This window comes from Doryrhamphus excisus, linkage group LG3, assembly GCF_037039965.1.
Source record: "Doryrhamphus excisus strain RoL-2023G ecotype Guam linkage group LG3, RoL_Dexc_Guam_v1.1, whole genome shotgun sequence".
Classification (NCBI taxonomy): domain Eukaryota; kingdom Metazoa; phylum Chordata; class Actinopteri; order Syngnathiformes; family Syngnathidae; genus Doryrhamphus; species Doryrhamphus excisus.
This window is the reverse complement of record NC_136359.1, coordinates 6,567,849-6,582,018: the sequence shown is the minus strand read 5'-3', so window position 1 is coordinate 6,582,018 and position 14,170 is coordinate 6,567,849. Positions and strand designations below refer to the sequence as shown.

General features: G+C 44.7%; 1 protein-coding gene across 1 annotated transcript in view; it reads left to right on the top strand.

The window, feature by feature from the left end:
- Nucleotides 1–14,170, top strand: part of adamts3 (ADAM metallopeptidase with thrombospondin type 1 motif, 3) — a 111,376-nt gene that overhangs the window by 35,792 nt on the left and 61,414 nt on the right. The window contains exon 5 of the mRNA XM_058069735.2: nt 13,317–13,513. Within this exon, the coding sequence (XP_057925718.2) occupies nt 13,317–13,513 (197 nt within the window). The remainder of the gene's footprint in view (nt 1–13,316; nt 13,514–14,170) is intronic.

Genomic DNA, 14,170 nt, shown 5'->3' with positions numbered 1-14,170 from the left:
CCTCTCTTTGAAATGCCATTCTACAATCTAATATGGTACAGTCCAGTCACCTTACATCATCTACTGGGAACCAGGAAGTAGCCTGTTAGCTAACAAATGGACAGACAAACAAAAACAAAGATGCCATTCATTTTGTTTACCGATATATAGTCCTCTCTTTGAAATGTTCCTCCCCATTCTACAATCTAATATGGTACAGTCCCGTCACCTTACATCATCTACTGGGAACCAGGAAGTAGCCTGTTAGCTAACAAATGGACAGACAAACAAAAACAAAGATGCCGTTCATTTTGTTTACTGATATACGTATATTCCTCTCTCTGAAATGGTCCCCCCATTCTACAATCTAATATGGTACAGTCCAGTCACCTTACATCATCTACTGGGAACCAGGAAGTAGCCTGTTAGCTAACAAATGGACAGACAAACAAAAACAAAGAAGCCGTTCATTTTGTTTACCGATATATAGTCCTCTCTTTGAAATGTCCCCCCCCCCCATTCTACAATCTAATATGGTACAGTCCCGCCACCTTACACTTATCTACTGGGAACCAGGAAGTAGCCTGTTAGCTAACAAACGGACAAACAAAAGCTAAGATGCCGTTCATCTTGTTTACCGATATATAGTCCTCTCTTTGAAATGTTCCCCCCAATTCTACAATCTAATGGTACAGTCCCGTCACCTTACATCATCTACTGGGAACCAGGAAGTAGCCTGTTAGCTAATAAATGAACAGACAAACATGCTAATTTGTTAATGGAATGGATTTTCGCTTTCTCTTTCTCTTACATCATCCTTATTGAACCAGGAAGTAGGCTACTGACACACGCCTGCACAAAGTTAATGGAGCAATAAATCCACATTTTATTCATTGCTATTCTTTGTAAAAAAAAAAAAAAAAAAGTGGCAGTAGATTTTAACTCAATGTATGAAAGCGCGCATGTTTTTTCTGAATAGTAAGAATCCTTCATCCTGAAGCCACTTGACTTACGCAGTAATAGTTGCAGTTGACCTGGACAAGGCCGCTTAAACAGTAGAAGAACCTCATGACTCATCAGGGTGACTCAGTCCTGCTGTGTTCCTCTGGTGCTCCCCTCCGTGGAGCCAAGAAGGGCCTTACAGCCGTTTCATTAGGGAGAGCAGCCTACAAACAGATGGCCCGGCGGTTTGCAGCAGAACCTCTTGCAAGCTGCTTTGGAAGGCGAAAAGGAAGAATTGCTGTCGAGATGCGATCACAATGCCAGCGTAGTATTTGCGAGTGGTGTGAAAAGGGCCGGTCGGGCACCTTCAAAGCTGCATATAAAAAGCCCGGCGAGCCTGCCAAGTGCGCATGGGCACCCGGCAAAAGCCGACAGCGGCAGGGGTGGGAAGGCAGCTTGCATTTTAGCGGCAGCCTGCTTTGTATTTCACACCTTCACCACACAGCTGGAGACGTCCTTTTCCACAGACACAATGAGACACACATCAAGCCCTTCCCTGAGCAAACCTCCAAATCAATTTCCTGCCAGCTGGCAATTGGCAGCTGGACGCAAGGTGAAATCCGCCCTGGATGCGTTCGTGTCTGGAGCGGTGGAAGTCCAAGGGAGGGAAACATTTCATCAGCTTTTTCGATGAAGACTTTTCACGACTTGACAGAGAAATTCCTGGAACCGACTGCCGAGCCTCGCGAACCTAAAAACATGCACACAAAATATCTCAACATGCAATTTGTCCCATCAAGTCCCCAGACTGCAAATGGTCATACTTTAAAGTAGTCAGTGTACAGCTTGTGGACAACAACACAAGTGAGCAGCATGATAATTGTGTCTTGCTTACAGTCAGGCATGGTTCAGGGCTACACGAGTGCTGCCAGTGCTGGGGAGTGCAGTATATTTGAGGTGACTTTCCTTTTACATGCTGTATCAGGCAAATGTGAGCACAGTTTTCAGCCCTTAGTGACAGTTACGTGGTGTCCAGTGGCACTCGTGCAGCCCCAGACCATGATGACCACCACCACGCTTGCCTCGATGCAATACATCATTGTCAAAGTAGCTGGCAACACAAGTGAGTACACGCTACAAAAAAAGTAAAAAGTGGACATATTCCTTTCAATCAACCGTAGCTCCCTAATGCTGTCTGCCAGCACTCGTGGACATTACAATTGTCAACTTGTCAGCCGGCAGTGCAACATGAACATGTTCATATCGTGTCCAATGTGTCAATATTTCCCAGCAGCACTCGTGCAGCCCCGGACCATGATGCTCCCACCAGCATGCTTGCCTGTAAAACACAATTATCTTGCTACTCTACTGAGACAATAATGGCTGTGTTTGGCATTCTTAGTAGGTAGTAGTAGCTGCACACTGACTACTCTAAAGCAATTTATGCTTTTTATTCAAAGTTGAATAAAATTAGAAGGAAATATAGAAAGTTGCCAAATGTACAGTATGTATAACATGTTGTCTTGCAACCACGGTCGCTCTGCTCTCAGCATTGACACAATCATAGCGAGCGAGCCGCCTGGCACCGGTCCGCCTCTTCTCCCAACCTGCCCGTCATCTCTCACCAAATTCCTCCACTCCTGGCTGCCCCCGCTCTGCTTAGCACAGCCGTGTGACAAATATAAATCAACCCTTTCTCCTCGCTGACTGTGACGACGCCTCGCTCCTCGCCGGTCCCACCGCAGAGCCGCCGCCGCCGCCGCCTCTCCCCTCAGAATGTTTTCCAGGACTCCACCGGATCGCGACAGTCATTGATACGCCCCCAGACGCTGGGTTTCTCTCGCTCATATTTCCACCAAGATGTGAAAGTAGAAACTACTATCCAAGAGCTGCAGACGTTGGAGGCTTCAGCCGGCTTGTCGGGCCTGATAAGGGCATCACGGGTTCTGCTTGAACTATAATAACTGAATTCTCATCGCCATGACAACCTCCATCAATCCTCCAGATCTGACTAGCAAGCATCACACGTGTTAGACAGATTAGATTGGATTCAAGGAGTCCTCCTTTGGTGCCCCTAGGTCACCTGCTGGAGATCTGAGGGCCTTTATGCATCATGCTGCGTTTGATGACGCTCAGAGGAGGAGCCAGCCGGCATCGTGTACAGCGGCACCTTGGTGTGGCAGCCTAATTCAGACTCGATGCTTCCACGTCTCCCGGAAGCACTCGTGTGCACTCGATCCACTTTTGACAGATACACCGTAACACGATGCCATCTACGGTATCGCATGCAACAACGTAACATTAAGGAGCGGAACAGGTGCTAAAGTGCTAACAGTGTATTTCTCACAGCAACATCATGCTAGGTTTGGAAGTATTGTTGTTGCGAGGTGGTGGTATGCCCTTATGTCCTTGAGGTAGGAGATGTTTGGCTTTGTGTCCTATGCCGGACTCCTCATGTATTGTTGTTTCTTGCTCGCTTGTTGTCGTCTGCAGAGCGTCCTTGCCATCTTGTTCATTGCTTCCTTTTCATTTTGTGGCTTGTGTTCTTTTTTTTCTTACCTTCAAACGCGAGTTATGTTTGCTGTGAAGGCCAAAGATGTATTACCGTGTTTGGGGAAAAGACGCTGCAAAGTTTGCAAAGTCATTTACGTGCCCGTTTGCCGCGCCTGACTTTATTTAATGAACTGCTGCCTTTGGTGCGACACTTGGCGATAACGGCGAATGAATCCTTGTGGCTGTCATTCTCCCTGCACGGAGCACGTTTAGCTTTGTTTACGCAGCAAACGCAATTTAGCTCTATCAAATCCAACACATTAAAGGTTATCATGTGAGGGTGGATCCTCTGAATGTGTGTTTTCAGAGGGGTCAGAGGTCAGTGCAAACAGCCCACACTCCTTCCCAGAGACAAATTACGCCAGCCGAGCTTTTAAGTCCTCAGTGGTGCAGGTATGGAACACCAGTGATAAGAGCCGCTCCCACGTCATTAGTATGCATCATTAGTAGAAGTAAATAACCGAAAAAGACACAGACAGTACGAAAGCCGTGCTTCGTCTTTTTGTGTTTGTGGGCTTGATGGGGCCCAGCCCAGATTCTAAAAAAGATACTTTCCACATTGTCTCACTTTCCATCTCCAACCTGGAGATAATTAGCCAGCCAAGGAAGGAGGAGGAAGGTGGAAAAGGCCGTGAGTGCATGGAGAGATATTATGAAATAAGAAATTAAAAAATCATCCGTTCATCATAGCTATTAGCCATCTGTCTGTGTGTTTACCTCTTTGCCTGTCTATTTTCAATCTACTCATTAAACCGTCTACCTGTCTGTCAGTCGATGTACCTGGTGTGTATTCATCCATCTGTCTGTTTACCGCTCTGATTGTCCAAATGTCTGTTTATCTGCCCGTCCCCATATCTGTCCATCTGCCCATTTACCTGCCTGTCTACCAGCCCCCCTGTCCTCAATCTACCTGTCCATCCTCCTTGCTGTGAATTTGTCTTGTATTTACTTTGGGCCAGGTCCGTGACCTGAGGGTTAGCGTAGCTTCCATTGTTTTATTGTGTCTTGTTGCCCCGATAAAGACACTCCCCTCTGTAAGACTGGTGTCGCCTCACAGTTTCCATCAGCTGCCTCACTTTGGTTCTTGCCAGCCGCTGCGGCTTTTCGAGCAGCACCAGAAGCATCCTCAGCGGCGGAGGAAAGACCTCCTAAGAGGCCGGCTAATGGCCGCGCCTTTGAGGTCGGGACATTTCTTTCAGTTTGATCATTGTGTCGCTGGGGCCCAAAGTGGAAAACATTCTTGTCGCTTGGCCTTTCTGTCGTGACATTGGCTCGTTTGTTGTCAGCGGATGTGGAGAGGAAATACAGCCCGCATTTCTTCCACAAATGCAGCCTTCCATGAATGAAGCCTTAAGTCTGCTTGCATGGTGTAACGCAGCCACCCCAACAAGGCTGGACGTTGTCTGCTTTGCTACTCGCAGTGCCACCAAAACAACCGACTCTCGCTGGACTTGATCGGCTTGATTGACAGCTGCAAGAGAGCAAAGAAATGAGGCACAATGCTTCAATACAGAGATGATACTGTTATATTGTAATACTGGTTTGATTTAAAGAGACTATCAATCAGCATGTCGGAAAAGTATCAGCTGATGGATAATACAAGACATACAGGAAGTTAATACCCCATTCAATAAAAAAATACATGCAAATAAATAAATGCTTTTTTTTAATGTGCAGTTGAAAAAAATGCATAAAAAATAAAACATAAAAAATTAGTTGACCTGCAATATTGATCGGATTTGCAAACAATGTTTAATAAATGAAGGGCTCGACAATAACGATACAGATGGCCCGGGGCAAGTTAAAACAAAATTGGGGCAAGTAAATCCAATCATTAATATTCCCGTCGGGCAAGTGCACTTTAGCATGCCATACTGCCAAGAGTTTTTTTTAAAGCGGTTCTTGTTGGGTGTTGGTAAAACACGGACTGCGTAATTCCGGTGGTAATTTGCAAACCAATCCTTGCAAATCTTGAAATGGACCAATCAGAATCGTTTATTTAGACCGCGGTCCGTAATCCACAATCCGCGTTTTACCCACACCCGTTCTTGTTCGCGATCAACCAATCAGCGATCGTTTGACTAGGAAAACATCCATCATGGCGTCGCTGCCAACTTCGTCTAATTCTTCAACAACTTCTGAAGGAAAAGAGCAAAAAGTGATGAACCAGTGCCTCCTAAACAAGTATTTTATTAGCGGCAGCAAATCAAATGATGGCACAGGTGAGTGAATCACATTGCTGTGACAATTTGAATTGGTCACAATGAAACACCACCGATTACATCCGATACCAAGTGCTGATTTTGCACAAGCTACAAAATCTAGCGCTTCCATTTCTCTGTATTTTTCTCACCTTTGCTTCACAAATTATTGTTTGACCATTGAGCATTTTTTCTGGATTAAAAACACTTTACTAGTACACAAATGTGTCAAATGTTTCGTTGTGGTGCACAACTTATAAATATCACTGCTTACTACGACTACGATGTGTAAGGTAGTATGGCATGCCATGTTAACATACATCTCCACAATTTTTCAGACATTCTTCCAAATACAATGCATCAGTACTATTATCTGATGAATTATCAGCATATATTGATATATGATATCATTATGGCAGTCTTTTCATTTTACATGGGGCAAGTTCGGGCAAGTAGTTCTCACCTTAAGGATTCCCCATGGGCAAGTCATTTTTGTTTTTAACGTAGAGCCCTGCAACTGCAGAATTTTTTTTAAATTAAGTGCATTTATTTTAGATTTGTACGTTTGAAAAAAGTGACATTAGTACAAAAAACTTTTAAAAACTGTTGCAGATTAAAAAAAAGACAAATACATATTGTGTTTTTATATTTTACTAAGTAAAACAATTTCCAATTTATAAATTGTAAAAAAAAAAATACATACAGTGGAACCATGGTTAGCGTTGTCGTGTCCGTTAGCATGTTTTTTTTTTGGTTGACATGGAAACGGTTTACATGGATTCTCTGGATAGCATTTTGTCATGTAATAACATTTTCATTCTGATTCTATTTTTTTGGACCAGAAAACATCCTTTCTTGTTAGCATCCTATTCGCTAGCCAACAAAATCGCAACCGGAACTGGAAGTTCCGTCGCTCGTCTACTATGATGTCATCAGCATTCAGTTAGCATGCTACGTTAGCACTTCAGACTGTTTGGCAATGTGAATAGTTATAAATGTATTCTCTTGTAGTCTATAAATAAAATAAGGAGGGCATCTGTAATAATTTTGCCTTGTAAGCAAATGAAGTAATAAGCGCATTAAAATAGTCTTTTAATCCTGTTAGCAACCCGTGTGTGTCAAACTGCAGCATTTTAGAGGTCTAATTACCTGAACAGTTTTTGCCTCGGAAGTCTCTGGGGTTTATTTATTTTTTCCTGTGATTCAGCTCATTAGCGATGCTAGCAGAGTTTGTGACCCAGCGGGATCCCTGAACGCGTGCTTCAGTCTTAGTGCCTCAAAGCGCACGCCGCCCTGTTTTCCGTGTTTCACAAGCGTCACGCATGCACGCTGAGGCACAATAAAGAGCCGCAAACAGGCTTGAGCGTCCCGCCACAAAGCTAGCGTGAGGCGTCTTCGCCACGTGAAACGCTTGAGCCAGCATCTTCACTCCTGTTGCGGTGCGCCATAATTAGACTCTTGTTGCCACCACCGCCGCTGTCACGGCTCATTTTCAGCACCGAGAGAAAGGAGAAAATAATATCACCTCGGTCGTAAAAATTGGTTGCAATTATCCCGGTTTTTGTGTTTCGTCGGGAGGCGAGAATTCCCTGACGTGACAAGAAGCTAATTGTGAGCGCTGACTCAATGCAGGCCTCAGTAGGCTGGCTCGTTCTGCTGCCATGATACAATAGGGACTGATGCCTATTGTGCCTTCCGTTCGCCGTTCTTATTGATTACTTGTTGAATCAGGGCCTCTTGTGCCTCCATAATGATGATGGGGGATAGGTAATAATACATAATATACATCATAATACATTGTCAGTCATCCACGGTCCTGTGAGACACCAACACATGAAGAGTCTTGAACCAGTCATGAAGTGCTGTACATACCGCTATATTGACAGTTACTATGGTACCCATTATGTCATTGGATGGTCATATCACCTTGTACTTCGGTACATGACTAAAATAAATAAATAAATAAATAAAACAAAAAACAACTTAAAGCTATATTAGGAAAGCAGGAAGTGAACAAATGTAACAGTTACTGATTGTTAAAGTAGCAGATGGAAGGGTAGGATTTAATAAGCTTTGCTTCTTCCTACTCCTTTTGGACATGTGGAACTGTGAACTGATTATGTGATGCATTCAATTGTAATCTGATTCATGTTCAAATGAAATGAAACCATTACCATTACCAACACATATGTCGTTCTCTTTTCTGTGCTTTCTGAACATACGCAGTAAAAATAGCTACAAAGAGGCAGCTAAGAATCCACGCCTCATCCGATCGGACTGTCGTTAGGATTGCGTTTGGTTGACGGGAGAAGTTGAGCGAAACGTCTTTGGCTCGTGAAAGCGAGTTGAAAGCAACGACGGGAGGCGATGAGGATGATTTCATACAGAGCGAGCAACAGTATGTAGGCCAATCCTCGGCAGGGACGCATGCAGGATTACAGCTGCTATTGTGAATCTAATTTAATGTTTATCGTGGCTCTAATGGTCTGGATGCGGACGTTCCGCCGCCAGATGCGGCGACTGCAGCTCGGCTTTTTATTGTAAACAATTAGTGCACCGAGATGAGAGCAGAAATGTTATGCATTTAAATCAAAACTCCTGCAGGGAGCAACTTTAATCAATGAAAAAGCAACAAAAAATGAGCGGTGCTTCGCAGTAGATTTCCACTTTAGCTTGATGGCGAGCTGCCCGGCGCTGTCATTTTTAGCCTGCGGCGCTGGCTGGCTGGCCGTCTGGATGCCCGGCTGGTTGGCCGGCCGGCCGGCTGGCGTTGTTGCCACCTTGCCCAGCGGTGCCACGTGTGGGCAAGGCACCCCACCCCCACCTCTTCTCCTGGGCAGCTGCATGGAAGGGGTCCCCGGGGACCGAGGGGCGGAGGCGGCGGACCTAGGCTAGCCGCTGACTGAAGCACACTAGCGGTCTTAAAGTAGCGCTACTGAGGGGAAGTCCTGTGCGTTTGAAGTACGCTGTTTACCCATAAGGGGGAGGGGGCTTGGCTGGCCGCTGCACAAGAATGCTTGTGTCATGACGGAGGCAGGAATGCGCTCCACAATCCCGAGCCTGTAGGAGCCAGGCCGCGGGCCGAGGTGGCAGCCATTTCTTCCTATTTATTTTAGCCTCATGTCCACTCAATCACTGGCACTGTCTGCAGCGCCGAGCATCCCTGGAAAACATGAAAAATGGCCTCTGGCTATCTCACCTCAGATAGTGAAATAAGACAAAAGCTTCCTTTTTGCTTGAACTCATTCAATCGCAGACATTTTTCAAAAGGCGCCTCTCTCGATACGGCCATTTTTGATGAATTTGGCTGCTTTTTCAAGGCACACAGAATATTATGGTCTTTGGTTGTATAGAGGGCGGCATGGTGGATGAGTGGTTAGCATGTTGGCCACATAGTCAGGAGATCGGGAAGGCTTGGGTCCGCATCTCTGTGTGGAGTTTGCATGTTCTCCCCGTGCATGCGCGGGTTTTCTCCAGGTACTTCGCTTTCCGCCCCCATTCCAAAAACGTGCATGTTGGCGACTCTAAATTGTCCATAGGAACGGTTGTGAATGGTTGTTTGTCTATATGTGCTCTGCGACTGTACGGCTGGCAACCAGTACCCCGCCTCTCCCCGAAAGCAGCTGGGATAGGCTCCGAGTTCCTTCTAAAATGCACTTCTGCCACCTTGTGGTCATTTTTTCGGTTTGAAACTGCATTAAACAGGCTGCCTTCTATCGTTGATATGCATCATCGCCTCTTTGTGGCGAGGTTACGGTTGAGTTAATTGTCACAAATTACTGCCAATGCGCGGCACACAAAATGGTGAAATTTTGTCAAATTTTGGCCAAAAGTCAGCCTAAAAATTTTGTTTTTGTTAGAGGTCAACAACGTTAACCAAGGCGCCACCGTACCAGGGTATCTGGCTAGACAAAGTTAAAACTACATTCGGCTTCCTTTACTGGAGCAAATCCTCATGAACACATGTTGCCAAAGTTGGGCTGTCCTCCCACAACTTATTGTTGTTTAACAGTAGTAGTCTCACATTATTAACTGAAAACCGAATGAAAAGCAGGTTTGCCCGCCTTTGCTGGGCCCCTCCAACCGCATCCACTGCCTCCTGTGCTCTCGGCATCCCAGAGAGGAGACAAAATTCTGGCACCTGGTGCTCCAATAACAACATCCGTCACCGATCGGTGGCCGATCAATCGGAGCACCCCTAATCCCGACTGTTGTTGGATAATTTAATCAGAAAATGCTGGCGGATCCGAGTGACCTTGAAAAAGCTTCTCCCGTCGTAGTGCTGATTGAATCATGCATGCTCCCAGGTTCACCGGGTTCTCAATAAATGGTGATGCCATCTAAGGATGAGTTCAACAGTGAAACAGCGGTGCTCTCTTGATCGCCAGATGGATGATACCGTGTCAGCAGTAGTTCCCATGAGGCTCGGGCGTACTCTCGATGCCTGCGGCCTTCAGAGTGAAAAGCTACACAGTATCAGCCCGTCGCTGAGTAGCCTGCCATCAAACAGACGCGTGTTATCAGGTTTACAATGCGGACCCAGTACTGTCAAGTGGAATCATTCGCTTCATTTTCATATCAAGTGGAGCCAAGAAGGCACTTTGAAGCCAAATCAGATTTTCTGTCTTATGTAACCGCAAGGGATCATGGGCATGTTGTGATAAATAACTGTAGATTGTTTGCATGTGCACACACACACACATGCACATACACACTCACACTCGCACTCTGGCTTGTGTCCATGAAGCGTCTGTTGGAGGGATCTGCCGTTTTATGAGAACATGAAACAAAACGTGTCTCCTGGATCAATTTCAAACAATTAGAGCAGTTGTGACCGAAAATACAAGCAATATGATTAAAGGAGAAAACAACAGCACAAATTGGAAGAAAACGAAAAACGTTGCGAAAAAGTGAAATTTTATGCTAACAACACAATTAATAATACACTGGCATGCAAACAGTTTTTTCCTTTGCATATACTGTATATGTCGGATTGGTTTTTGGCTTGCTTTCATTACGGCACCTGGGGCACATGGTAGTTTTACGACCCCAAACACACCTCCGGGCAAGTGGTGCTAACAGTTAGCATGCTAGCATCAAATGTGCCAAGGCTGTCCTGTCGTGTCCCTACATCATGCCTTATTTATAATTCCATTTAGGTGAAGAACTAAGCTAGAATACTCACATGCTAACAGTTAGCATGCTAGCATCAAAAGTGCCAAGGCTGTCCTGTCGTGTCCCTACATCATGCCTTGTTTATAATTCCATTTAGGTGAGGAACTAAGCTAGAATACTCACATGCTAACAGTTAGCATGCTAGCATCAAAAGTGCCAAGGCTGTCCTGTCGTGTCCCTACATCATGCCTTGTTTATAATTCCATTTAGGTGAGGAACTAAGCTAGAATACTCACATGCTAACAGTTAGCATGCTAGCATCCAAAGTGCCAAGGCTGTCCTGTCGTGTCCCTACATCATGCCTTTGTCTATATTTTTCCATTTAGGTGAGGAACTAAGCTAGAATACTCACATGCTAACAGTTAGCATGCTAGCATCCAAAGTGCCAAGGCTGTCCTGTCGTGTCCCTACATCATGCCTTTGTCTATATTTTTCCATTTAGGTGAGGAACTAAGCTAGAATACTCACATGCTAACAGTTAGCATGCTAGCATTAAAAGTGCCAAGGCTGTCCTGTCGTGTCCCTACATCATGCCTTGTCTATATTTTTCCATTTAGGTGATGAACTAAGTTAGAATACTCACATGCTAACAGTTAACATGCTAGCATCCAAAGTGCCAAGGCTGTCCTGTCGTGTCCCTACATCATGTCTTGTCTATATTTTCATTTAGGTGAGGAACTAAGCTAGAATACTCATATGCTAACAGTTAGCATGCTAGCATCAAAAGTGCCAAGGCTGTCCTGTCGTATCCCTACATCATGCCTTGTCTATATTTCCATTTAGGTGAGGAACTAAGCTAGAATACTCACATGTTAACAGTTAGCATGCTAGCATCAAAAGTGCCAAGGCTGTCCTGTCGTGTCCCTACATCATGCCTTTGTCTATATTTTTCCATTTAGGTGAGGAACTAAGCTAGAATACTCACATGCTAACAGTTAGCATGCTAGCACCCAAAGTGCCAAGGCTGTCCTGTCGTGTCCCTACATCATGCCTTGTCTATATTTTTCCATTTAGGTGATGAACTAAGCTAGAATACTCACATGCTAACAGTTAGCATGCTAGCATCCAAAGTGCCAAGGCTGTCCTGTCGTGTCCCTACATCATGCCTTGTCTATATTTTTCCATTTAGGTGATGAACTAAGCTAGAATACTCACATGCTAACAGTTAACATGCTAGCATCCAAAGTGCCAAGGCTGTCCTGTCATGTCCCTACATCATGCCTTGTCTATATTTTCATTTAGGTGATGAACTAAGCTAGAATACTCACATGCTAACAGTTAGCATGCTAGCATCAAAAGTGCCAAGGCTGTCCTGTCGTATCCCTACATCATGCCTTGTCTATATTTCCATTTAGGTGATGAACTAAGCTAGAATACTCACATGCTAACAGTTAGCATGCTAGCATCAAAAGTGCCAAGGCTGTCCTGTCGTATCCCTACATCATGCCTTTGTCTATATTTTTCCATTTAGGTGAGGAACTAAGCTAGAATACTCACATGCTAACAGTTAACATGCTAGCATCCAAAGTGCCAAGGCTGTCCTGTCATGTCCCTACATCATGCCTTGTCTATATTTTCATTTAGGTGAGGAACTAAGCTAGAATACTCACATGCTAACAGTTAGCATGCTAGCATCAAAAGTGCCAAGGCTGTCCTGTCGTATCCCTACATCATGCCTTGTCTATATTTCCATTTAGGTGAGGAACTAAGCTAGAATACTCACATGCTAACAGTTAGCATGCTAGCATCAAAAGTGCCAAGGCTGTCCTGTCGTATCCCTACATCATGCCTTGTCTATATTTCCATTTAGGTGGGGAACTAAGCTAGAATACTCACATGCTAACAGTTAGCATGCTAGCATCAAAAGTGCCAAGGCTGTCCTGTCATATCCCTACATCATGCCTTTGTCTATATTTTTCCATTTAGGTGAGGAACTAAGCTAGAATACTCACATGCTAACAGTTAGCATGCTAGCACCCAAAGTGCCAAGGCTGTCCTGTCGTGTCCCTACATCATGCCTTGTCTATATTTTTCCATTTAGGTGATGAACTAAGCTAGAATACTCACATGCTAACAGTTAACATGCTAGCATCCAAAGTGCCAAGGCTGTCCTGTCGTATCCCTATATCATGCCTTGTCTATATTTCCATTTAGGTGATAAACTAAGCTAGAATACTCACATGCTAACAGTTAGCATGCTAGCATCAAAAGTGCCAAGGCTGTCCTGTCGTGTCCCTACATCATGCCTTGTCTATATTTTTCCATTTAGGTGATGAACTAAGCTAGAATACTCACATGCTAACAGTTAACATGCTAACCTGGGACGCCCTCCCGCCCGATGAATTGTTTGACTAAGCACATATTTATCCACAAGTGGGCCCCAGTAATTCATTCTAGTAATGAAGCCCCTAATGGCCAACGAGTGTCCTTAATGTTTTAATGGTGACTTCTTCTTTTCCTCTCAAGCCCTCAGAGAAGCAGAACTGGATGTTCCAGGGACTGTGGAGACGGTAGCGAGGCAGATCAATGATACGGTCCGGCTCCGCCGCGATGCCGGGGAGAACGACTACAACATCGAAATCCTGCTGGGAGTTGACGATTCCGTGGTTCGATTTCACGGGAAGGAGCATGTGCAGAACTATCTCCTCACGCTCATGAATATTGTAAGTCCTCGCCACTTTTCTTCCTCGCCACTCATGAAGTCTCCCAAGAAGCTGGCTGGCGTGTTGTTGTTGTTGCGTATTCCATCATTGCAATTACTTAGCATGTACCATTTCACATTCTATGGTTATTATCACCCTTCTCTTCTTTGCCAAAGGCCTGCAGTAGTAGAGGCAAAAAAGCCAAAAAAAAAAAGCAAAACACACTAGTGGAGTCAATCATTGAGGTTGGAAGTGACATTTTTGCTTCAGATTCCGAAACACAACACAGTGGTCTTGTCATAAACAGGATCTTCGACTGGCGTTTTTGCAGTACATCCTTCAAAGTTGCTGAGCGCTCCTGTCATGTAGATGATCTTTGACTTGCATTTCAGTACAGTACAGCCTTGCAGAGTGCTGATGTCATATAGAGGATCTCTGACTTGCACACTTGTCACATAGAGGACCTTTGGTATTTTTGCAGCACAAAATAGCAGCAAAGCGCTTGTCTCATTTAGAGGATCTTTGACTTGTATTTTTTTTTCTCTTTTTTTTTGTCAATTAAGGCCAGAAAAACAGCAGAGTGCTCCTGTCATATGCGGGATCTTTGACTAGCTTATTGTCATTTAAATGATGTTTGATAAACGTTTTTTACAACAAGAACCATAAAAACAGCAGAGC